Source organism: Schistocerca serialis, chromosome 5 (assembly GCF_023864345.2).
Source record: "Schistocerca serialis cubense isolate TAMUIC-IGC-003099 chromosome 5, iqSchSeri2.2, whole genome shotgun sequence".
NCBI lineage: Eukaryota > Metazoa > Arthropoda > Insecta > Orthoptera > Acrididae > Schistocerca > Schistocerca serialis.
Window position 1 is genome coordinate 508,554,635 of NC_064642.1, and position 26,258 is coordinate 508,580,892.

At 40.7% G+C, this 26,258-nt stretch overlaps 1 protein-coding gene across 1 annotated transcript in view; it reads left to right on the forward strand.

Annotated features, from left to right (window-relative positions):
* LOC126482033 (dynein axonemal heavy chain 6-like) overlaps positions 1-26,258 on the forward strand; it is a 1,073,010-nt gene that overhangs the window by 40,873 nt on the left and 1,005,879 nt on the right. The window contains exons 8-11 of the mRNA XM_050106005.1: positions 990-1,015; positions 1,698-1,939; positions 17,192-17,372; positions 17,498-17,629. Coding sequence (XP_049961962.1) covers positions 990-1,015; positions 1,698-1,939; positions 17,192-17,372; positions 17,498-17,629 — 581 coding nt within the window. The remainder of the gene's footprint in view (positions 1-989; positions 1,016-1,697; positions 1,940-17,191; positions 17,373-17,497; positions 17,630-26,258) is intronic.

The window sequence follows — 26,258 nt, forward strand, 5'->3', positions numbered from 1 at the left end:
TGGTCTCCTTTACAGGTAAGGCACTGTTTCCTGAAATTCTCCCAATGAACCGAAGTTGACTATTTGTTCTGTACCCCAGTTTCCACATGCTCGTTCCATCTCATATCGCTTTGCAATGATACACACATATATTTAAACATTAGTAATATTATATATTTAAACATTAGTAATACTGTATCTGGACATTGTTTTACTATTTCTCCACCCATTAAATACACAAATTATAAAGCTGTACTAAGTCAACATGTCCTCAGTACAGCTGTATTCAATTTGTATAAATGTCCTTAATTTATATGAAAAACCACCTGCCACGAATCTTTGGTTTTTGTGTTACGTGCTGCTTTTGGTACTGTAGTCATTGTGCATTGGTAGCTGCTACATTTCTGGAGGTATGATTGTTTGAAGTGATCATTATCACATTGTAGTGTTCACAAGGACAGTCCACCTCTTTTGCAAAGTGTATGTTTTAAGGAAAATATTTCAAGATTTATCTGTGTTGTTGAGCTTTTATGAATATCTTTGAATGTTAACAAATGTTTTCAAAATGTTATCAATTGTTGTAGGTTTTAGAATATCCTAGAAACTTCATGATTTTTTTTAACATTCTCAAATATTTTGGAATATTTTTGATGGTCTATAAGGTTGTGAATGGCATGGTAGTATATTTTAGCTTAAGATATTGTTGAATACTTCAGTGACTTTGAGAGTACTGGAGAGTATTATTTAACATTTGAGAGTCCTTTTTAGTGTGGCATACTAAGCTTTTTATGAATTTTTCAATGTTCTGTTTTACTGTTTTCTCGAGTGTTCTTGAGGAGTCTGGAATATTCCTAGAAAACAATTGAAACTAAAAGCCTTGTGAAGCAGTTAATAATAAATTAAAATTTGATACACAAATGGGAACTATCTTGTACCGGAATACAAAAATTATGTATCTCAGTAATACTGATCAATTATTTTATCAATTATGTTTCACCCCGTATTTTTAGCCCATTTGTTTGAATTCATTAGTTGTGTATGTTGATGGCTGATTGTGATTCTGTGTTGTTATGTTAATTGTGATCAAAAGACAGCCTGCTGTATGTTAATTGTGATCAAAAGACAGTTTAAGGAAATGTGGGTTTGCTGCTCAAAATTCTCATTTTATTATTGTAATTTGGTAGCAAATATTGAATTGAAATGAAAGTTTTTAAAAAATATGCTGAAAGTTATAAAAAATTCTGCCTCTGGTGAGAATAGAATATGCAACTCTTCCACTATGAGAGTATAATGTCATATTCTCAACTACGAGAGGTTAGGTTACTTCGATTGAAATATTTTGCATTTAATAGCACTCAGAAAACTCCCAAGTCAATATTTTAAATTTGATAACTGCATCATTCTGTTAGCAAATGTATGTCTAGGCACTAACATTCAAGTGCTATATGTACAAATAAAATCAGAGTCCGTGAGGTCCCCTTGTTGGGGAGGGGGGGATGGTCCAAGAAAAATTTTCAACAGTTTTAAAAAATACCATATAAATGTCTCTAGTAAATCATAACCTTACTTTTGAATTTTAGACTTTTGCGTAAACACACTCAAATTTGAGTATGAAGCAGAACTCAATGGCTTTTAGTCCTCACTTCATTATTTAACAACCAATTAAATTCTCACAAATCATGTGTATTATTATAAAAGCAAGTTATCTTTTATTTCAGATGAAAAACCTGGTTATAGTTCGTGAACAGTTACTTGAATATAGAGACATAGTTAAAGAACTTATTAATTGTGCTTGTCATAAAGCACTCCTGTCTGTTGGATTCACCACAGATGATCACAATTTCCTGATTCAGCCAACTTCATCAGCAACAAGTGGAGCAAAACGCAGTGCTAATTCACAGTTCCAGATGTCTTACATGAAGCAGATCAATAAGCGACGGTTCTGCACAAGGCTTACAAGGTTTCTCTTATTGTATATCTTCTTTGATTATCATCATGAACTGAATTTCAGATAAGAAACTAGAATGAAACAGCTTCTTAATACAACTGTTTGATTACATTGAATACTTGAGAGTGACTGAATGAAATCTGTGCAGAAAATGAGTTATCTGGAAAAGCAAATGAGATTCTAAAAACTTTGAAAGGATTTGCCTCTGTCGTACTTGGTCAATAGCTAATACAAGCTATAGTCTTATAATCACAAATTCAAACAACAGCAACTCCAGGATGGGAGTTTTCCTTATAGCACCTTCTCCACTCCTGAAATTATCCTGGCCTCATCCTATGATAATGTACTGTTCCCTCCTTATAGCACTTTCTCCACTCCTGAAATTATCCTGGCCTCAACCTATGATAATGTACTGTTCCCACACCCTCCACCCAACAGTTTCTGCCCCCTCTGTTCTACACAACCTCCCACTTCACATCCTGTTGCCATACGTGCTCCCATGTGAGTATAACAACATGAGTAGGAAACACTGCATGGTGGATCTGACAGTGTGATGTGGTCTAAGTTACTTTTGTTCTCCTTCCAATATGGTTGCCTGTTAGTTTTTGCTCTCATACCATGGCTGCAAGTGAACTTATTCTTCTTGACTTCATACCCAGGCAGGATGATGCTGTAAAAGAGTGTCTCACTACTTTCAACTATTGAATAATGAACTCATCTTCAACAATAATCTTCTTTGTTGTTTCAACTACTTACATCAGTTATGAAGACAGATCCAGATATCAGCGACTCATAAATTCAAACACATTGATCAATACATCCGATCACATTGAATCCAACTTAAGATTTACAATCTTCATTTGTCTTCAGTGTTTTCATTTTAGTATGTTCATTTTCTCTGAGGTGTTCATGATACCTTCAAGATGCGTCACCAAGACATAAATGTCCACATCCAGAAAGTGCTACTGCCTTCACCAAGGCATGCCTTGCCACTGCTGTTTTATGTCACTGCATGTGCACCATCTGCACAGATCAGGGTGTGAAAAGTGAATTTTTTCCACTGTATAAAATGATTATAAAAGACACGGATGTGTTTCAGCAGCATGAGTGTCCTCAGTGAAACATAGCTCATTCTCACAAATAGCCCTTGCTACAGTGCAGATTTCCCCACAGAGATGAAAGATGTCATGCGAAACTCCTTCAACACACTCTTTACAGTTAAATGTAACATGTCTGGTATCATATTACAACTTGCTATCCATTTCATTTATCCTTAACAAACATAATGAATGGTTTCTTTAAATTTCCATGCATGATTATTCATTTTTGGTCTTGAAGAGTTAGCATAAAATAAGGCTCTAGTCATTAACATTCCACTGATGTTTATCACCAGTCATTACAGACTCCACAACATCAATTGTCCTTTTGGGTTATAAGAATGTGGGATGTGTTTTCTTCATTTAAACTGAAATTCATTGTTAGGTAACAGCAATGATTTAACATTAGCAATATACTTAATTTCATCCTTTACCATCCAGATCTCAGATTTGAAAACATCAACATACATAGAGTGAAGGTTAGCAGAGACTGGTTCCAGGGTAAATTTGTTTGCTCCTGACTACTGTGGACACCCCTTCAACAAAGTGATCCATTGTTACTCAACACATCTTCTCCAACCATAATAATTGAGTTCAACCTTTTGTATGGTTAGATGCTGTACAACCATTCTTCCTTTCAGATGAAAGTGTCCCCTATTCAGTCTCTTTCAAAAAACTGTTTAGTTTATCCCTCTGCAGGTTCATGTAACCAAAGGACTAGCCCCCTTTATTTGGTATACCTATCCCTAAAGTCCTTTACACACAATGCAGTACAGGCTATTTCTTTCTTGAATGCACAGGACCTCTGACATAGTACAGCCTCTGTCTAGGTCTGCTTACATGTGTTAACTCCCTCAACTAATCTAAAGGAGGACACACTTCACCATATAAAATCTGTTTGCACAGTACCTCAGTTTCACTTCTCACATCCTGGTGGGAAGGGGCTGCTTTATTTCTAGTGTTTCTTTAATCCAATTTTAAAGCATACCGCACCATACCCCTACCCAAAATTGCTATAACCTACATGTTTGCTGCTGTATGAAAACATGTCTGCATTAGCATTTAACTTTGGGTAATAATATTCCCATGTTCATTTCCTTTTCTCAGGATCATTTAGATCTGTTACTGCATTTGTATTTAAAATTATCCAAGTCATCACATGCAGCTCCATGTATCATTAAAAATTCCACCTAGTGTAAAAAAGTGAGGACTGAAATTGCAATTTTCACCCTTTGAAGACTCAACAGATTTCACACTGATGACAAAACATTCTAGGGTAGTCTAGATAACTCTATTTTCAATTCTCGATTGTCAATTATTTTATAAACAACTTACGTTGTAATATGTATCTTGGTGATTAACTGTCTGTTATGTCATCTCACACTGATCATACATTATGTTACTTAAATATAGCCTATTTTCCATGTCTGTTACTCCTGTTGCTTGTGTAGCACTTTATCTCTACTTAAAATGGATATAATGATCTTATTCATCGTGCATCTGTGCTGTCAATTAATTGATTTGTCTCCAGATGGCACTGCTAACATCTGTTCATTACACTCATGTTAGCATGCCATATTTCAGACTTACACTCCACACTCTGGCTTTCCACTGTTAACTTTCTCCACAACATGTGATGCGGGTAACATGCAACACACTGACATCATATACAAAATATTTGTTGCATGAAAATTAAATCCATTTGTCCAAGTTATATCACATATGTGTTGCTCTCCTTGGCCATCTGTGTAAACAGGCCATGGTATAAACACACAGAAAATAGAAGAGTTTCACTGATAGAATCTTATGAATATGGATAGAGGTTAAGATGGAACTGGTAGACATGGCAGAGAAGGAAGAAAGGAAAGTGAAAAATAGATTTGTTAAGGTGGAAGATAGAAAGAAGATAGCTCTGTAAGACAGAATTCCTTACCATCTCCCACCCCAAGGAATTCTCACTTCTGCTAAAGTTCTTTGTTGTGACACCGGAGGGAGAAGGTATTTTGCATTCCCTATTGGATGGTCTTTGTCACTGTAGTAACCACAATCAACAGCGGGAACGCCTTGGGCCACGGATCTGAGTCACCAGGCGGGGAAGCCACCGGCTGTGGAGCACGCACCACCGGGTAAACACAGGACGAGTTGGACGACAGACCAACGACAACTGACAACAACCAACCACGACCGACTATGAGTGACACAACAAGGAAGAGATAAACAACGGAGGCTTGTGGAAACCACAACACCAAACGTAAATCCACTCAGAACCAGAGCCAGGCAAATGTCAACAACGAGCGACGACCGGAATGCAGTACCGCCGAGATAGAAACGAAATCCAGAGCGAGTACCAGACTGGCTGGACTAGGGCAGAGCGGGTCCCTATATACGAAACCAGAGGGAGCAGCTATTGGCCGCTGTCTGCAAGTGGCTTAGCGGTGGCGCCCTCGCTGCGCGGAATAGCCGCCGCGGAGGCAGAGCCCTCTATGGGCTGACCACATCCACGACGAAGAAGAAGAAAAAAGTAGTAAATTGTCAGTGATCATCGTCATCTCTATTAGCTGTCCATAAAGAATTTCCCATATAAAACCAATAGAAACTCCACCATTCTGTACTGTTCCTCTTAAAAAAATATAAATTGCCAATTATACATAACAGTATACATAGATAACAATGTATGTATCTTTCTTAGCAAGAAACATACTGTGTATTATTCATAATTAAATAAAAATTGACAATTCCAGTTATCTGCATAGCAACTTTTGCTGCCGTACTCTTGATTTCACAAACAAGGATACAATGAAGTTATTAAATAAGATAGAGTAGTTAGAAGTACAGAATATAGAACAGTGTAAGGTGGAGGAATGTCTTTGGAGAAATGAAAGAAGGCATACTAAAGCCATTAACTGAGACGTCTGATGTATATTATTCCATTGAATTTGCAAAGTGTGCAAATTCTCCTTGGGGTATATATTTCATAACCATATTGACATCATATAGTCCCTTTTTCTGGCCTGTATCTGGATTGACCATTACAAGCGCCTTAGGATATGGTATTCTTACCGCTGTAAGAGGTCCACAATAGCATAGAAAGAACTTACTCATCTCCTTTTTTTATGTTACAACTATAATGAACATCTTTTACTAAAACTAAGTCATCTACACTAAATATAGATACATATGCCATATTGTTAAACTTACATAGTCTGCTCTGGACTGACTCATGTGACTTGCTTCTTATCCTATTGTCTGTTACTGTTACCTCTTCTTCGTTTGAAGGAAGCCATTTAGTGTTGTGTGTACATGAACTTACAGGATTAGTTACTGATGTTTTATAGTGAAGAAAGTCATTGGACATCTAATTTAACTAATTAGTTGGGAATTTATTTAGCAGTGTATGCATATGTGAACTAGAAAAATGGCAGCAGAAGCACTGGATTGGTGTTAGGTTATCTGTGAAACAGAACAGTGAAGCTAAAGACAAAACAGTAAAGCATTTAGCAAGTAGTTAGACAAAACATTAAGACCTTAAGAAACTCACAGGAGGCCCCTAAAATACTTGGGGATGATATTAAAACAGAATTGGAAGCTACCATTAAGGCTCACAGGGATGATACTCTTAAGAAGTTAGAAGAAAGTATCAACCAAAAGTTGGAAGCTTCCACTACCAAACTGGTGGTAATTAAATCACAGGCAGAAGCATTTGAAGAGGGATGATACTCTTAAGAGGCTAGAAGAAAGTATCAACCAAAAGTCAGAAGCTGCCATTGCCGAGTTGACTGTGGTTAAATCACAGGCAGAAGCATTTGAAGAAGAGTTAATGTCTGTATTTAATGTACAGGGAAATAAAGTTACTGTTATGGAGAAAGAATTAAATGATTTGTCTAGCAAAGTAGAAATGGAGATTAGTGCACAACGTGATTTAGTGAGAAATGAAGTACATGATCACTTGAAAGAAGCTCATAACAATGTACACACCTTAGACTCCCAAATGTCAGGTACACAGGAGGGGGCTGAAAGGTTAGAGCATGGAAAACTACTAAATGAAATTTTGAGTCACCTAACAACTTTGTCTAGATTGGAAGAGAGATTACAGGTGTTTGTACAACAAAAAGTACAGGATACAGTTGAATCTACTAGTATTAAAACCAGTTCTTTTGGAGATGCTGTAGACCATAGAAAGGAAATACAGGAATTGTGTGATGGCTTAGAAAATGGAAAAACTGAATTCAGAACAAATGAGACCATCAGTAATATTGCTTTTCCTTGTGAGGTTTTTGAGGATGCTCAAATGGTAAATGGAATAAATTTTTGTAAATGGTTTTCAAAGCTGAAACTGGATGGCGGAGTGTATCCAGTAAATTTCTTTAGAATGTTACACAAACATTGGAGGACTCCAGAAAGATAGATTTTATTTAGATTACCCATCTAAGACTGCAACCCCTCATTTCATGATAATATCCATTTGTTCAGCTTTCATCATTCCTTAAACCTCAGCAACATAGTCCTGCAAAACCATGTCAATCAGGCTTAAACCTCTTTGTAATACCTGCTCCCCATCCGTAATATTCTCCTACTCCAGAATCGCAAATTCCTGGAACTCATATCACACATTGAACCTCTTTCCCTTTTGTAACTAGAGCAGGATGCACAGTTCCACCTCAAAAAGCTCTACACCATAATGAGATTTTCACTCTGCAGCGGAGTGTGTGCTGATATGAAACTTTCTGGCAGATTAAAACTGTGTGCCCGACCGAGACTCGAACTCGGGACCTTTGCCTTTCTTGGGCAATTGCTCTACCATCTAAGCTACCGAAGCACGACTCACGCCCGGTCCTCACAGCTTTACTTCTGCCAGTATCTCGTCTCCTACCTTCCAAACTTTACAGAAGCCCTCCTATGAACCTTGCAGAACTAGCCACCATACAGAATTCACAACCTAAACAGACATGAAACACACTCATGGACCTTTCATCATAAAGCCTGAGCCCTACAGAAATATCAGTCCCTTCCAAGGGCCTCACATTTTGCCCCTCTCCCAAGTTCAGTTGTGCATTGCTTGTTAAAGACTTTCTCTCCTTGTCCAAGTCCTTACAGTGGTAACAGTTTTTTGCCAGCAACCACAGCAATCAGACTCACCCAAAGACCAATGTTGAATCCTGGCTGACTCAGTTTACTCCTCCAAATTACCCTCTGTTAACTTTCCAGAATTTATTAACCTCGTGCCATGCCTCACCATCATTCTGTAAATCCCTCAACAAGCAAGGTAACCACAATCCACCACCTAAAAACTGATCTCGACCTTATAATCCTGTTGACTGACAATGGTTCCACCACTGTTGTTTTGAACTGAAAGAATTACCTGACAGCTGTGTGATTCATCCACCTACAACAGGGTGTATACACTCTGGGACAACCGGGAAATCCTTGAAAAACCCAGGAATTTTTTCATCCGGGAGAAAACCAGGAAAAACCCAGAAATTTTTAAGAATTCCAGGAATTGTTCGTTGCTTTAGTTTTCAGTTAAATTTTTGTACTTTTTACTGGTAATAACGGATACTCTAACAAAGAATTTTGCTTTAGCGCTTTACTGAAATGTAATACTACAGCAATAAAACATAAACAAGGAAAAAAAAACAGATAAAACTTAAGCTGCAAAGTAAATCTGCCATTTACAGCAACAAAACACAGCGCACACACGTGCATCTGCCAACAGCAGAATGTGGCAAAGGATTTAGGACGAAGACTATGCAATACTTCAAAACAACAAACTGCTTCCGATGTCGTTGCGTCACAACAGTTAACATTAGGTTCATTTGAGCAGTTGCCAGTGGGCTTGTGCACACGTGCAGCTGAGTCACATAGGAGCAATACCTTCTCCTGCTTCTGGCTACTACAAGTGTGGCTGTTAGCTGTACCCAAGGTAACTAGACATGAGCTTATCAGCAGTAGCAACAAACAGCCAGATACTACCTGGAAACATTTTTCTAGTGCACCCAGGCTGCCAGATTTGCACATGGGGCAGTCTCCACATGAACCATGTTTATGTTTAGTGATTTTGTTGGTTCCTCTTGGTTTACAGCTCTCAAGAACAAAACAGATTTCTGTAGCCGGGAGCTATAAAGAGAATTGAAATATTCATATAATTATGGAAGGCTAAAATACGTTATTAGTTTGTTTTCTGATTTTATTTTATTTCCAGGATTTTGGCAGTCAGGTATTAATTGCCTTGCAGAACAATGAAGTTATTTTTGTCAATTTGCTAAAAAAATGACTTTAATTAATCTTTTCTGCAGAGGCAGTCAATTTATTTGAAACACTATTGATTAGTGTTAGTTGCCCCTCAGTCTGCAAGATCCGGGCAGTTGCAGAGGGTGGGCTTACTGGTAGTTGGGAGCTCCAACGTCAGGCGCGTAATGGGACCCCTTAGGGAAATGGCAGCAAGAGAGGGGAAGAAAACCAATATGCACTCCGTGTGCATATCGGGGGGAGTCATTCCAGATGTGGAAAGGGTCCTTCCGGATGCCATGAAGGGTACAGGGTGCACCCATCTGCAGGTGGTCGCTCACGTCGGCACCAATGATGTGTGTCGCTATGGATCGGAGGAAATCCTCTCTGACTTCCGGCGGCTCTCTGATTTGGTGAAGACTGCCAGTCTCGCTAGTGGGATGAAAGCAGAGCTCACCATCTGCAGCATCGTCGACAGGACTGACTGCGGACCTTTGGTACAGAGCCGAGTGGAGGGTCTGAATCAGAGGCTGAGACGGTTCTGCGACCGTGTGGGCTGCAGATTCCTCGACTTGCGCCATAGGGTGGTGGGGTTTCGGGTTCCGCTGGATAGGTCAGGAGTCCACTACATGCAACAAGCGGCTACACGGGTAGCAGGGGTTGTGTGGCGTGGGCTGGCGGTTTTTTAGGTTAGATGGCTTTGGGCAAGTACAGAAAGGGCAACAGCCTCAATGGGTGCGGGGCAAAGTCAGGACATGCGGGGACCAAGCAGCAATCGGTATTGTAATTGTCAACTGTCGAAGCTGCGTTGGTAAAGTACCGGAACTTCAAGCGCTGATAGAAAGCACCGAAGCTGAAATCGTTATAGGTACAGAAAGCTGGCTTAAGCCAGAGATAAATTCTGCCGAAATTTTTACAAAGGTACAGACGGTGTTTAGAAAGGATAGTTGCATGCAACCGGTGGTGGAGTGTTCGTCGCTGTTAGTAGTAGTTTATCCTGTAGTGAAGTAGAAGTGGATAGTTCCTGTGAATTATTATGGGTGGAGGTTACACTAAACAACCGAACTAGGTTAATAATTGGCTCCTTTTACCGACCTCCCGACTCAGCAGCATTAGTGGCAGAACAACTGAGAGAAAATTTGGAATACATTTCACATAAATTTTCTCAGCATGTTATAGTCTTAGGTGGAGATTTCAATTTACCAGATATAGACTGGGACACTCAGATGTTTAGGACGGGTGGTAGGGACAGAGCATCGAGTGACATTATACTGAGTGCACTATCCGAAAATTACTTCGAGCAATTAAACAGAGAACCGACTCGTGGAGATAATATCTTGGACCTACTGATAACAAACAGACCCGAACTTTTCGACTCTGTATGTACAGAACAGGGAATCAGTGATCATAAGGCCGTTGCAGCATCCCTGAATATGGAAGATAATAGGAATATAAAAAAAGGGAGGAAGGTTTATCTGTTTAGCAAGAGTAATAGAAGGCAGATTTCAGACTACCTAACAGATCAAAACGAAAATTTCTGTTCCGACACTGACAATGTTGAGTGTTTATGGAAAAAGTTCAAGGCAATCGTAAAATGCGTTTTAGACAGGAACGTGCCGAGTAAAACTGTGAGGGACGGGAAAAACCCACCGTGGTACAACAACAAAGTTAGGAAACTACTGCGAAAGCAAAGAGAGCTCCACTCCAAGTTTAAACGCAGCCAAAACCTCTCAGACAAACAGAAGCTAAACGATGTCAAAGTTAGCGTAAGGAGGGCTATGCGTGAAGCGTTCATTGAATTCGAAAGTAAAATTCTATGTACCGGCTTGACAGAAAATCCTAGGAAGTTCTGGTCTTACGTTAAATCAGTAAGTGGCTCGAAACAGCATATCCAGACACTACGGGATGATGATGGCATTGAAACAGAGGATGACATGCGTAAAGCTGAAATACTAAACATCTTTTTCCAAAGCTGTTTCACAGAGGAAGACCGCACTGCAGTTCCTTCTCTAAATCCTCGCACAAACGAAAAAATGGCTGACATCGAAATAAGTGTCCAAGGAATAGAAAAGCAACTGGAATCACTCAATAGAGGAAAGTCCACTGGACCTGACGGGATACCAATTCGATTCTACACAGAGTACGCGAAAGAACTTGCCCCCCTCCTAACAGCCGTGTACCGCAAATCTCTAGAGGAACGGAGGGTTCCAAATGATTGGAAAAGAGCACAGATAGTCCCAGTCTTCAAGAAGGGTCGTCGAGCAGATGCGCAAAACTATAGACCTATATCTCTGACGTCGATCTCTTGTAGAATTTTAGAACATGTTTTTTGCTCGCGTATCATGTCATTTCTGGAAACCCAGAATCTACTATGTAGGAATCAACATGGATTCCGGAAACAGCGATCGTGTGAGACCCAACTCGCTTTATTTGTTCATGAGACCCAGAAAATATTAGATACAGGCTCCCAGGTAGATGCTATTTTTCTTGACTTCCGGAAGGTGTTCGATACAGTTCCGCACTGTCGGCTGATAAACAAAGTAAGAGCCTACGGAATATCAGACCAGCTGTGTGGCTGGATTGAAGAGTTTTTAGCAAGCAGAACACAGCATGTTGTTATCAATGGAGAGACGTCTACAGACGTTAAAGTAACCTCTGGCGTGCCACAGGGGAGTGTTATGGGACCATTGCTTTTCACAATATATATAAATGACCTAGTAGATAGTGTCGGAAGTTCCATGCGGCTTTTCGCGGATGATGCTGTAGTATACAGAGAAGTTGCAGCATTAGAAAATTGTAGCGAAATGCAGGAAGATCTGCAGCGGATAGGCACTTGGTGCAGGGAGTGGCAACTGACCCTTAACATAGACAAATGTAATGTATTGCGAATACATAGAAAGAAGGATCCTTTATTGTATGATTATATGATAGCGGAACAAACACTGGTAGCAGTTACTTCTGTAAAATATCTGGGAGTATGCGTGCGGAACGATTTGAAGTGGAATGATCATATAAAATTAATTGTTGGTAAGGCGGGTACCAGGTTGAGATTCATTGGGAGAGTGCTTAGAAAATGTAGTCCATCAACAAAGGAGGTGGCTTACAAAACACTCGTTCGACCTATACTTGAGTATTGCTCATCAGTGTGGGATCCGTACCAGATCGGTCTGACGGAGGAGATAGAGAAGATCCAAAGAAGAGCGGCGCGTTTCGTCACAGGGTTATTTGGTAACCGTGATAGCGTTACGGAGATGTTTAGCAAACTCAAGTGGCAGACTCTGCAAGAGAGGCGCTCTGCATCGCGGTGTAGATTGCTCGCCAGGTTTCGAGAGGGTACGTTTCTGGATGAGGTATCGAATATATTGCTTCCCCCTACTTATACCTCCCGAGGAGATCACGAATGTAAAATTAGAGAGATTAGAGCGCGCACGGAGGCTTTCAGACAGTCGTTCTTCCCGCGAACCATACGCGACTGGAACAGGAAAGGGAGGTAATGACAGTGGCACGTAAAGTGCCCTCCGCCACACACCATTTGGTGGCTTGCGGATTATCAATGTAGATGTAGATGTAGAACTGTTTGCAGAATTTCAAGTGCACGTTGTTATCTTTTTGGACATATGGCATTATGCCATAAATAAGCACTAAACATAAGATAATACAATGCTGGTAATCCAAGAAAATTTGATTCCGAAAACCACATTGAAAACTTTAATATCAGCTTGGGGCCTACTTCTTTGTGAATCTGGACATACAAACGTGCCCTTTAATTTGAATGCTTCATTTCAGTATAGTTTACGAAATTCTGATGCTCTTCGAGTATCCTCTGATGTCCTGTTTTGTTTATGATGTAATGTAAGATCTCTTAGTGCCATATACGTATGAACATGCAGGCTGTCTACGTCATTGTAGCTGTGCATGCACAGTAACGCCATTTTCTTGCACTCTCTGACAACTGCTGAAATGAATTCTGACAGGTCACGGGAAAATATTGCAACTGGTTGTTTTGAGAAGCGTTACTCTCAAAGTACATTTTATTATACACAATATGAGTTATGTTACATGGGCAAAAGTGCTATGAATTTTTTAAATCACAGAGCATTTGATTTTAATTTAAAGCTTAACATTTTGAGGACCAGCCACTTAGAAGAATTTCAAACCCAGAAGACCAGACATTTATGTCATTACTTTAAATTTTACTGTTAAATTTGTTTGATTTATCGAAGTGTAACATATGGAAAAAGACAAATGCTATATGTGAAAGCTTAGCTTTTCTTGTAGCTACACTATGTACATTAATTTAAACCATTAACTTTTCCTATTTGTGTGTTCACTCTACTTAACAGTGGTGTTGCTGTGGGCTGACTACATCAAGTGTCCTATGCTCTGAATCACTACGTTTACATGCGACACATCTTCCAAAAGACAAAAACTGAATTTTGGAAACTGTTTTTCACTTCCATGTTTACACATTAAGGTCTGAAGTGGATTTGCTAGTGTAGTTAACTATGGTGCCTGGAAAACTGCTGTTACAGTTCCTGATTTTTCTCAGCTGAGTCGCTATTTCTCTTCAGTTAGACTAGTTGTAAATAGTTAGTCTAACATTTCTACATATTGTTCACTGTACAAAAAGCCACTTTGTCCATATTACCCAAAAATTTTTAAAAATATGACAAAACCTGACAGCCCAAGCACATTTCAAAACCAATTGCGTTTACATGGGAGCAAAAATCAATTGCAGGATTGGAAAACCGGCAACCAGAAGCAGATTTCCAGAATCGGATTTTGAAATGCTTACATGACCATCCTGGGGTGGTACTGGGAGATTGGTTTACGAAATCCGGTTTTGGGAACCCCATGTAAACGTGATGAATATCTGCTATCATCGGCTGGCGAGATCATGTGACATGAGCTATAATTGGCTTACAAAAGTGCCTCGCGATCTCTATTTCCACGCTACGGAAACTAACGTTATGTGTTTGGTGGAATTTGACTATATGCTTTCGTAATATGAAAATGTGCAGCGAACATGTTTCTGCGCATCAAAGATCAACGATCTTTCCAATTTTTTTATTTTTTTATTTTTATTTATTTTTATTTTTTATTTTTTGCATTCATTTCCTAAAACGGCGGCAGCTTCTACACCAGTGTGTAAAACAGTTACCATGCAAAAGATTGATAAGTTTTATGATCCCACGGGAAAGTATATTTTCGCTTAACATGGAAAAGGGTATTTTCAGCCGGGAGAAAGTGTATGTTTTAACCAGGAAATCCAGGAAAAATGTGGGATTTTTTTTCCTTGTCCATGTATACACCCTGTACAAACACTGGCATAGTGATCCTTTTCTGAAAAACCAGCTGGATCTCCAACCTCTCCTCAAGTCCTTAGGGCCATCCCAGAACACCTTCCCAGAGTCCATCTTTCTCCTCACCCCAATCATGCTCCCTACATTCCACAAACCAAATCACCCAGGATGCCCCACTGTGTCAGGTTACTGTGCCCCCCACTGAGGGAGTCTCTGTTCTCACAGACCAGCACCTTCAGCCTGTTATCTGCAACCTATGCTTCTATATAAAAGATACCAACCATATCCTGTTTGTTTAGTACATGGCGCCCTGCTCTACACTGTTGATGCCACCTCCCTTTACATTGACATCCCTAATGCCCATGGCCTTACCCTATTCAGTGTTTGGTAGAACATTACGTTTCTCAATGCCCAACAGATTCCAAAGCCATAACCTCTTTCCTAGTTGCCATGACCAAATTTATTCTCACCCACAGTTACTTTTGCTGTGGAGGTATCACCTACAAACAAATCCCCGGTAAGGATGTGGGCATCCACATGGTACCATACTATGCCAACCTACTCATGGGCCACATACAGGAATCCTTTGTAACCACCCAAAATCCCAAACGCATCACCTGGTTCAGATACATTGATTACTTCTTTGTGATCTGGACTGAGGGCGAGGACACTCATCCGCATTCCTTCAGAACCTCATCATCCCCCCCCCCCCCCCCCTTCCCTCCTCAATTCACCTCACTTAGTCCTCCTCAACCCTACAAGCCACCCTCCTTGAAGTTGACCTGTACCTAAAAGATGGCTACATCCATATCAATTTTCCCATTATGTCCTGAAATGAGAACTATCCTGCCCACTATCCTTTCCACCCCTCCCACAGTGCTATTCCACAGTCCATTGAACCTACACAATATCCTCATCCATCCCTAAATGACCCCTTTCCCCAAGCTCTTGTCTCATGGCTCATATCCTCATAATAATCCTAGATGCTAGATCTATCCCATACGCCCTCCCATCTCTGCCTACTGCAGTCCAGTCACAAGCATCACCTATCCCATTACAGGCAGGACTATCTGTGAAACCAGTCACATGATCTGGAAGCTAAGTTACAACCACTGTGCTGCATTCTACGTGGGTATGACAATCAACAAGGTGTCTGTCCACATGAATGGCTGCTGGCAAGCTGTGGCCAAGAAACATGTGGACCACCCAGTTGTTGAGCACACTGCCCAATGCAACATTCTTCATTTCAGTGACTGCTCCACAGCCTGTTCCATCTGTATTCTCCCCAGCAACAGCTTATTTTCTGCATTGCATGGGTGGGAACTCTCCCTACATTATATGCCACATCCCCGTAACCCTCAATGTTCTCAATCTTTGTTAGTCATTGTCCTTTACCAACCTATCCCCTCCCCTGTCCGTTGTCGTGCACTACACAGCCTACTATTCCACCAGTGCGCTCACAGTTTTTGTACTTCTTTCCTGTTCCGCTGCCCCTCTACCCCCCCCCCCCCCCCAATCCCCTCTGTCTAATCTTTCAAAAACATCTATTTGCTCTGTCGTCTCTCCACCTTGTCCTTGTATGCTCCCAAAATCAGCACTTTATCATCCCCGACACCTACCATGCTGTTTCTCCCCATACCCATGCCAGCCTCCTCCTTAACCCCACCACTCATACTGCTATTCCAATCCCCACCACTCAAGAATGCTACTCCCAACATGGGCTGCTGCTTGCAGTCTGGCCTCGGCAGCCTGAGACTGCGGTCATGAGTGTGTGAGATGCGTTTGTGTGTGTGTGTGTGTGTGTGTGTGTGTGTGTGTGTGTGTGTGTGTGTGTGTGTGTGTGTGTGTGTTGTGACTAATTCTGATGAAGGCCTTTTTGGCTGAAAGCTTTCTTGTTTGACAGTCTTTTCTTTGTGCCTATCTGTGGCTCAGCATCTTTGCTCTGTGGTGAGTAGGGACTATCCTTTTCATAATATTGTCATTATTGCATCCTGGATTTTCCATTGTTAGATGATGAGAAGGATATGTTAAATGTACTGTTATTTGGAAATTTTCCTCTTGTACTCAGTGCTCCACAATTGTCAGCATGTTATTGGATTCTATGATGACCAGTATGCGCCTACAGTATTTGTTCATTTTTGTCAGCTTACACCAAAAAATTGAAAGCAATGTATATCTAACAGCAAATATTACAAATATTGTTGTTGGTTATTATGTGCATTGTTTTTTATTGTAGAGCCATTTGTTTCAAACCTTTTTTTGCCATGAGTTGATATTTGATTGTATGCTTTCATGTTACATCTGAATAATATCTTGCTGTTTGTGTGTCTTTTTATCTGTGGATTGGATCAATTTTCCTCCATTCCAACATTTGTCTAAATTATTGTTTCTGATCCATCCTTTTGATATGATGCAGAAAAAATCTGAAAATTCCAACTGATAAATCACCATGTTTCATAATCTTGATGATGAGGGCATCAGAGATTAATTTCAGGTGGCTGTCAGTCTTGATCTAGCTGTCTGCTGAATGCAAAGGAGATATACCTCTTCTGGCTTAAGCACTGTATACATAAAACTTATTATGTTTACATTAATTGTGAAGGAGTTTAAATGTAATTTTTTAATGTCATTTGTTACAGTTTCATACATTTAATCGATTTAATGATGGTGGGAATGTTACATGTTCTTGTGGTGAGATCATTGCTTGACCTCGATAAAACATTACAAATGCACCTACACTTTTTGCCTAATGATGAGGCTCTGAATTCTTTGGCTACAGATGTTAACATTGCTCCTCAGAGACCCTCCAGCATCCCTCAGGTATGAAAAATAAATTATTGTGAGATATTTTCTTAGTCTCTTAAAGTATTTTAATAAATACAGTTTGTCATATCCCTATATATTGTGATCATTGTGTAATAGTTATTAATTTAATGAACACACAGCATATACTACCAAGAAAATGTACTTCACTATTATTATCCTTCGTTGGTGACAATTTTGATATTGGTACTTTGTTTTGTGAACTAATGTATATGACTTATATAGACCAGCATTTAGGAGAAGAGGCAGATAAAGTCACTTTGATTTATATTGAAAGAGACTAATGCCATGGGTCTTGTAGAGGTATTATGTTCTTACAGTAATGTCTTTTCTTTGCTCATAAACTATTGGTTCATGAAGCAAATGGCCATTGGTCTGTCTTCAGATGTGTTTATGTGCGTTTCCCGCCCCCACTCTCCCCAGTATTAAGTGTTTCTTCTCCTGTAAGTTTCCGGTTGTTAAATTTTTATGTTATAATGGCTCACCTCAGTCTGTTCATCAATTGGGAAACTATACACTTGAATTACAAGATTCTGTGGGAAAGTTTTTCACTCTCTGTCAAATGCTCTCTTTGTACTTCAAAAAGGATATGGCAAGCTTTTTCACGGTGCATTTCCATATTTCAGTCCATTTTTCATTGTGTCATACTGGAACTCCATATGTAAAAAGTAGGTATTATTTTCTATTTATTATGATTTGTAATTATACAATGTTCCCCAACAGCAATGGTGAGTGTTCAGAGGTATAACAAGAAAGATAATTTGAAGCCAAAAAGTAAACATGGGATCTAAAATACATACCTTAAGACCTATAAGAACTTGTTCAGTAAAAGACGTGTTCCATAACAGTGAAGATGAACAAGTGCTAATAACTCTTAAGGGCATACATTTTAGAGCCTATATTTACTAGACAGCTTTTCCTTGTTTTTGTCGAAACTATCTCCTCCACACAGATTTGTTTCATAGTCTTGAAGATGAAGTAGTGCTCATAGCTCTTAACTCTTGTGACAACACTGTTGCTGGGACTACTTTATGCTCACCTTTTAAAAATACGAGATTTGTTCAAAAAATTCTGAAACAATCATGATTTTGTGCCAATGGTTTGTTGAAGTGAAATGCGGTTCACATCCCTACACATGCCTGTGTTTAATGTGTAACTGCCAGAAGTCTCAGTGTTGTATGTCTGTTAGTTATTGTTCAGTGCTGTATTGATTAGAGTATTGGTGCTGCACAGTTTGCGAATTTCGAGGTGGCAGAGTTAGAGGAGCAATGCATCTGCATTAAATTTTGTGTGAAATTTGAGAAAACCATTAGAGAGACACACCAAATGATGCAGAAAGCCTACAGTGATGAGGCTTAAGCTGTAATTCGTATTACAAATGGTCCATAGGGTTTGAAAATGGCCGTATGGAAGTTAAAGATGTCACTCATTCATGATGCCCTTCAACGTCTACCAACAATGCACGTGTCAGGAACGTCAACGAAATTGTGTGTGTCAATCAAAGACTGACTGTTTGAGAGATTGCAGCAGAATCTAACATTTCAGTTGGATCATGTAATGAAATCCTGACACAGCATCTTGGAATGCATTGTGTTGCCGTAAAGTTCGTACCATTGCTAGTGAGTCAAGACCAGAAATACCTTCAACTTGCAATCTGTGAAGAGCTTTCGGACTGTGCAGATGAGAACTAGATATTCCATAAGAGAATTATAACTGGTCATGAGATGTGTGTCTATGGTTATGATGTTAAGAATGTTGAGACCAAGGTTCAGTCTTCAAGTTGGGTTGGGAACAGTTCTCCAAGACCAAATACCTCATCAGGTCAGATCAAATGTCAAAGCCATGCTGGTAGTTTTTTTTGACTTTGAATGATTAGTTCATCATAAATTCATGCCACAGATACAAACTGTTAATCGATGGTACTGTCTGGATGTGTTGTGACGCCTGCTGCTAGAAAATGGGAGAAGTAAATGGCCTAAAATGTGATGAGACAATTCATGGCTCTTGCATCACTGTAATGTAGCCACATTCATCCTTGCTGGTGTGTGACTATTGCACAAAAACAAAGTCACTGTACTGCCTGATCCTCCACACTCTCCAGACCTGGCCTCTGTGAACTTTTTTAATTTACGAAGTTGAGAACCCCATTGGAAGGACAAAGATTTGCGATGATAAACGAGTTAGAATAAAATTTCACTTCGCGTGACCCAGAAAGAGGTGTACCTATTTATTTATTTATTTATTACTGTCCTGCACTCATGCTCTCTGCTGGAAATATCACTTTGCCATGAAGAAAAATAATCCTAATCCTACTCCTAATGATCCAACTCCCCAAGACATTATCCGAATTGAACCCTGCCTGGAACCGTTCCGTCCTCCGTCACAGCGGGACCCACTTCCTCTTCCTCGAAATCACCCTCTCCAAACCTTCCAGGAATTTCTCACTTCCAGCCTTGCCTCTCAATCATTCTTGAAAAACCTTAATCCTACTCCCAACATCACCACAGCTGAAGCCCAGGCTATCCGTGATCTGAAGGCTGACCGATCCATCGTCATTCTTCCGGCTGACAAGGGTTCCATGATCGTGGTACTTGATCATTGGGAGTATGTGGCTGAGGGACTGCGTTAGCTTTCAGACAACACTACATACAAAGTTTGCCAAGGTAATCCCATTCCTGATGTCCAGGCGGAGCTTCAAGGAATCCTCAGAACCTTAGGCCCCCTACAAAACCTTACACCTGACTCCATCAACCTCCTGACCCCACCGACACTCCGCACCCCTACCTTCTACCTACTTCCTAAAATTCACAAACCCAATCATCCTGGCTGCCCTATTGTAGCTGGTTTCCAAGCCCCCTCAGAACATATCTCTGCCTACGTAGATCAACACTTTCAACCCATTACATGCAGTCTCCCATCCTTCATCCAAGACACCAACCACTTTCTCGAATGCCTGGAATCCTTATTCAATCTGTTACCCCTGGAAACCATCCTTGTAATCATTGATGCCACTTCCTTACACATAAATATCCCGCGCGTCCAGGACCTCGCTGTGTTGGAGCACTTCCTTTCATGCCTTTCACCTGCTACCCTACCTAAAACCTCTTTCCTCATTACCTTAGCCAGCTTCATCATAGCCCACAACTTCTTCACTTTTGAAGGCCAGACATACCAACAATCAAAGGGAAGAGGCATGGGTACCAGGATGGCCCCCTTGTACGCCAACCTATTTATGGGTCACTTAGAGAAAGCCTTCTTGGTTACCCCAGCCTTCCATCCCAAAGTTTGGTATAGATTTATTGATGACATCTTCATGATCTGGACTCACAGTGAAGAAGAACTCCAGAATTTCCTATCCAACTTCAACTCCTTTAGTTCCATCAGATTCACCTGGTCCTACTCCAAATCCCATGCCACTTTCATCGACGTTGACCGCCGTCTGTCCAATGGCCAGCTTCACACATCTGTCTGCATCAAACCCACCAACAAGCAACAGTACCTCCATTTTGACAGCTGCCACCCATTCCATATCAAACGGTCCCTTCCCTACAGCTTAGGTCTTCGTGGCAAATGAATCTGCTCCAGTCCTGAGTCCCTGAACCGTTGCACCAATAACCTGAAAACAGCTTTCGCATCCCGCAGCTACCCTCCCGACCTGGTACAGAAGCAAATAGCTAGAGCCACTTCCTCATCCCCTCAAACCCAGAACCTCCCACAGAAGAACCCCAAAAGTGCTCCACTTGTGACAGGATACTTTCCGGGACTGAATCACACTCTGAATGTGGCTCTCCAGCAGGGATACGACTTCCTCAAATCCTGTCCTGAAATGAAATCCACCCTTCATGAAATACTCCCCACTCCACCAAAAGTGTCTTTCCACCGCCCACCTAACCTTCGTAACCTCTTGGTTCATCCCTATGAAATCCCCAAACCACCTTCCCTACCCTCTGGCTCCTACCCTTGTAACCCCCCGCCCCCACCCCCACCCCCAGTGTGAGACCTATCCCATGCACCCTCCCACCACCACTTACTCCAGTCCTGTAACCTGGAAGGTGTACAGGATCAAAGGCAGAGCCACGTGTGAAAGCACCCATGTGATATACCAACTGACATGCCTACACTGTGAAGCCTTCTATGTGGGAATGACCAGCAACAAACTGCCCGTTCGCATGAACGGACACAGGCAGACAGTGTTTGTTGGTAATGAGGATCACCCTGTGGCTAAACATGCCTTGGTGCACGGCCAGCGCATCTTGGCACAGTGTTACACCGTCCGGGTTATCTGGATACTTCCCATTGACACCAACCTATCAAAACTCCGGAGATGGGAACTTGCCCTTCAATATATTCTCTCTTTCCGTTATCCCCCAGGCCTCAACCTCTGCTAATTTCAAGTTGCCATCCCTCGTACCTCACCTGTCATTCTACAACATCTTTGCCTCTATACTTCTGCCTCGACTGACATCTCTGCCTAACCTCTTTGCATTTACATATGTCTGCCTGTGTCTGTATATGTGCGGGTGGGTATGTGTGTATGTGCGAGTGTATACCTGTCCTTTTTTCCCCCTAAGGTAAGTCTTTCCACTCCCGTGATTGGAATGACTCTTTACCCTCTCCCTTAAAACCCACACCCTTTCATCTTTTCATCTCCTTACATCTTTCCTGATGAAGCAACCTTGGGTTGCGAAAGCTTGAAATTTCTGTGTGTGTTTGTGTGTTTTTTATTGTCTCTATCAACATACCAACGCTTTCGTTTGCTAAGTTACAGCATCTTTGTTTTTTATATATATTTTTCCCACGTGGAATGTTTTTCTCTATTATATTTATTTATTTATTCTTTTGGAAATGGAAACAGTATTGGAAACGGTGTATCAATTGTGAAGGAGAGCACCTTAAAGGTGACCTTCCACAATAAGTAAAAGGTAAATGTAGAACAATTTTGTGAACAACATTTTGGAATATTTTGAACTGACCTAGTATTGTAAGCTAGTCAATTACTTTACATTTTAAAATTTTGAAAACAAAATTTACTGTTTTGAATTAAATCTTCTACTATATTCCATAAGTGGTGTAAATTGTAATTTAATCTTAACCCAGTAACTTGAGTCATTGCAATATATGTCACTTCCGCAATGACTGTCATATTCTATATTTAAGGATTCAGTTTCACATCAGTATCTGTGTAAAAATTATTTTGTGAGTAAAATTCAATAACGTCTAAAAAATTGCATTTTACAGTTTTTTTAGGTAATTCACATTATATTGATAATACACGTAACTGAAAGTGCATTGATATCACTAAGAGCATGCTAAAAGATGTTTTCAGGTTCTGGACTGTACTTATGCACCAGTATGTCTTTAAAAAGTTTTTTTTATGTAAGTTGACAAGAGTTAACTAAATTTTTTATCTTTTTTAGGTGGGCGTAAAGAACCTCTTCTCCCATACCCTCCACCCTCCCCTTGTAATTCATATTATGGAAAACATTGGTATTGCTAGCATTAAGGGAAGCATTTTAGAGACCTTGTTTACTAGACATTTCTACTTTGCATGACTGTACCTGTCATATCCCTGAATACGACAGTTTTTCTTGGGACACTTTGCAGGTAACAAAGGTAAAAAATATAAGTACACAACAGGTATTAGACAGAGAGAATATCAGTCTACCAATGATGAAACCCTGTACCACTTGTGAATAGTGCATGGGAAGAATGATTGATGGTAAACCTCTGAATTGGCTCTAATTTTGATCTCAAATTTTCTTCCCATGGTCATTACGGGAGACGTGTGTGGGTGGGTGTGCGGGGGAGGGGGGGGGGGGGGGGGTTTGGAATATAGGAATATGTTGTCAGACTCTTCCTGGGAATAAATGTGTACCAGTTTAGTCTGTTGAGCATCTCTGTAATGCTCTCATGCCAGAGCTAAACAATACTTTGACTGTCTTTGTAGGATCTTACAGATATATCATCTCGTCCTGTTGCCTTTCCAACACTTAGCGACTGTAGTTGTTTTTTCACTCTGCGATCAGTTATCTCAATATCTGCCATTTCAGTGTTCACACAATGGTTGAAAGGGGGGAACGTGTTATGATCTTCTGTGGTGAATCGGTTTCGGTCGACCAATTTCAGTATTTTAGCCTTCTCTCTATTATCTTCCATTTCAGTGTCAGTATGATCACTGAGTGAATGAATATATGATTTTGACCCACTTACTGATTTCACATATGACCAAACTCTTTTAGGGTATTTACTGAGATCAGTTAATGAAGTTTTACTTTCAAAATCATTGACTGCTTCTCTCATCTCTCTCATTACACTCATTTTCATTTTGTTCAGTTTTTATTTGTCAGCTAGGTTTTTACTTCTCTTGAATCTGAGATGAAGTTCTCTTTGTTTCTGTAGAAGATTTGTAACACGGCTATTAAAGCATGGTGACTTTTTCCTGCCACTTAGGACTTTACTTGGAACATACTTGTCTAGGGCATGTTGCACAATGCCTTTGAATTTGTTATGTTTGTTCTCCACACACTTGTCCTCATCACTAAATATTTGATACTGATTGCTCAGATACTCTGAAATTTGTATCCTGTCACTCTTGCTAAGTAAAAATATCTTCCTACCTTTCTTAACATTCTTTGTAAGGCCTGTTGTCATAGATGCTATCACAGCCTTATGGTCACTGATATTTTCATCTATATTGACAGATTCAATAAGTTCAGGTCTGTTTGGTGGTAGGAGGCCTAAGATGTTACCCTCACAAGTTGGTTCCCTAAATATCTGCTCAAAGTGAGTTTTGGACAAACATCTAGAATAGTGCCACACGAATTCCTGTCTTTGACACCAGTTTTGATAGCATGACACTCCCATTATATATCTAGCAAGTTGGTCACCCCTTGGTAAAGCAGCATGATCAGGAAAATTGTTAGTGATATTCTGCATCTATGTTGACATATACACTCTGCACACCACTGTGAGGTGCATGGCAGAGATACATCCCATTGTACCTGTTATTAGGGTTTCTTTCTGTTCCATTCACATATGGAGCATGGGAAGAATAATAGTTTGAATGCCTTGGTGTATGCAGTGATTATTCTAATCTTATCTTCATGATCCCTATGTGAGCAATACTTTGGGGGTTGTAGTACACACATCACAAGAAGTTTTACATCACCTTGGTTCTGAGTGTTCCGGAACCTGTTCAGAAAATTGGAACAGAGATCAACATAAACAACATTTCCGCCCTTTACATTGCTCATGAAAACCACACATTGCACGTTGTACCACCATACAGTGAGACCTTCAGAGGTGGTGGTCCAGATTGCTACCTATAATACCCAGTAGCATGCCCTCTTGCATTGATGCATACCTGTATTCGTCATGGCATGCTATCCAAAATTTCATCAAGGCACTGTTGGTCCAGATTGCCCCACTCCTCAACGGCGATTCGGCGTAGATCCCTCAGAGGGGTTGGTGGGTCACATTGTCCATAAAAAGCCCTTTTCAATCTGTCCCAGGCATGTTTGATAGGGTTCATGTCTGGAGAACATGCTGGCCACTCTAGTCGAACAATGTGGTTACCCTGAAAGAAGTCATTCACAAGATATGCATGATGGGGGTGCAAATTGTTGTCCATGAATATGAATACCTCGCCAATATGCTGCCGATAGATTTGCACTATCGGTCGGAGGATGGCATTCATGCATTGTGCAGCCGTTAAGGTGCCTTCCATGACCACCAGTGACATATGTTGGCCCCACATAATGCCACCCCAAAACTGTAGGGAACCTCCACCTTGCTGCACTCACTGGACAGTGGGTCTAAGGCGTTCAGCCTGACCAGGTTGCCTCCAAACATGTCTCTGGCAATTGTCTGGTTGAAGGCTTATTCTACACTCATAGGTGAAGAGATCATGATGCCAATACTGTGCGCTCATGTGTACCACGGTGCACGGTGCCGTGGTTGCAAAGATGGACCTCGCCATGGACGTTGAGAGTGAAGTTGCGCATCATGCAGCCTATTGCGTACAGTTTGCGTCATAACATGACATCCTGTGGCAACACAAAAAGCATTATTCAACATGGTGGCATTGCTGTCAGGGTTCTTCTGAGCCATAATCCATAGGTAGTGGTCATCCACTGCAGTAATAGCCCTTGGGCAGCCTGAGTGAGGCATGTCATTGACAGTTCCTGTGTCTCTGTATCTCCTCCAAACAACATCACTTTGTTCACTCTGAGACGCTTGGATGCTTCCCTTGTTGAGAGCCCTTCCTGGCACAAAATAACAATGCAGACACAATCAAGCCGTGGTATTGAGCGTCTATGCATGGTTGAACTACAGACAACACAAGCCGTGTACCTCCTTCCAGGTGTAATGACTGGACCTGATTGGCTGTCGGACCTCCTCCGTCTAATAGGCGCTGCTCATGCACGTTGTTTACGTCTTTGGGTGGGTTTAGTGACATCTCTGAACAGTCAAAGGGACTGTGTCTGTGATACAGTATTCACAGTCAACATCTGTCTTCAGGAGTTCTGGGAACGGGGGTGATGCAAAACTTTTTTGATATTCCTAGAATAATCGTTTAAAGCCGGTTCTTGAAACTAAGTTAGTAGACTTTCTTGGGATAGTTTATGCCTATCTTCAAGAGTCTTTCAGTTCAGTTCCTTCAGTATCTCTGTGACACTCTCCAATGGATTAAATAAACCCATAACTATTCATGCTGCCCTTCTCTGTATTCATTCAATATCATTTTACTCCTATCTGGTTCTGGTTCTAGACACATTTTAGAACCAGTTGCACAAGTGATTTGTAAGTAATCTGCTTTGTAGATCAATAGCAGTTGCCGAGTATTCTACCAATAAACCAAAGTCTGCCACCTGCTTGACCCAC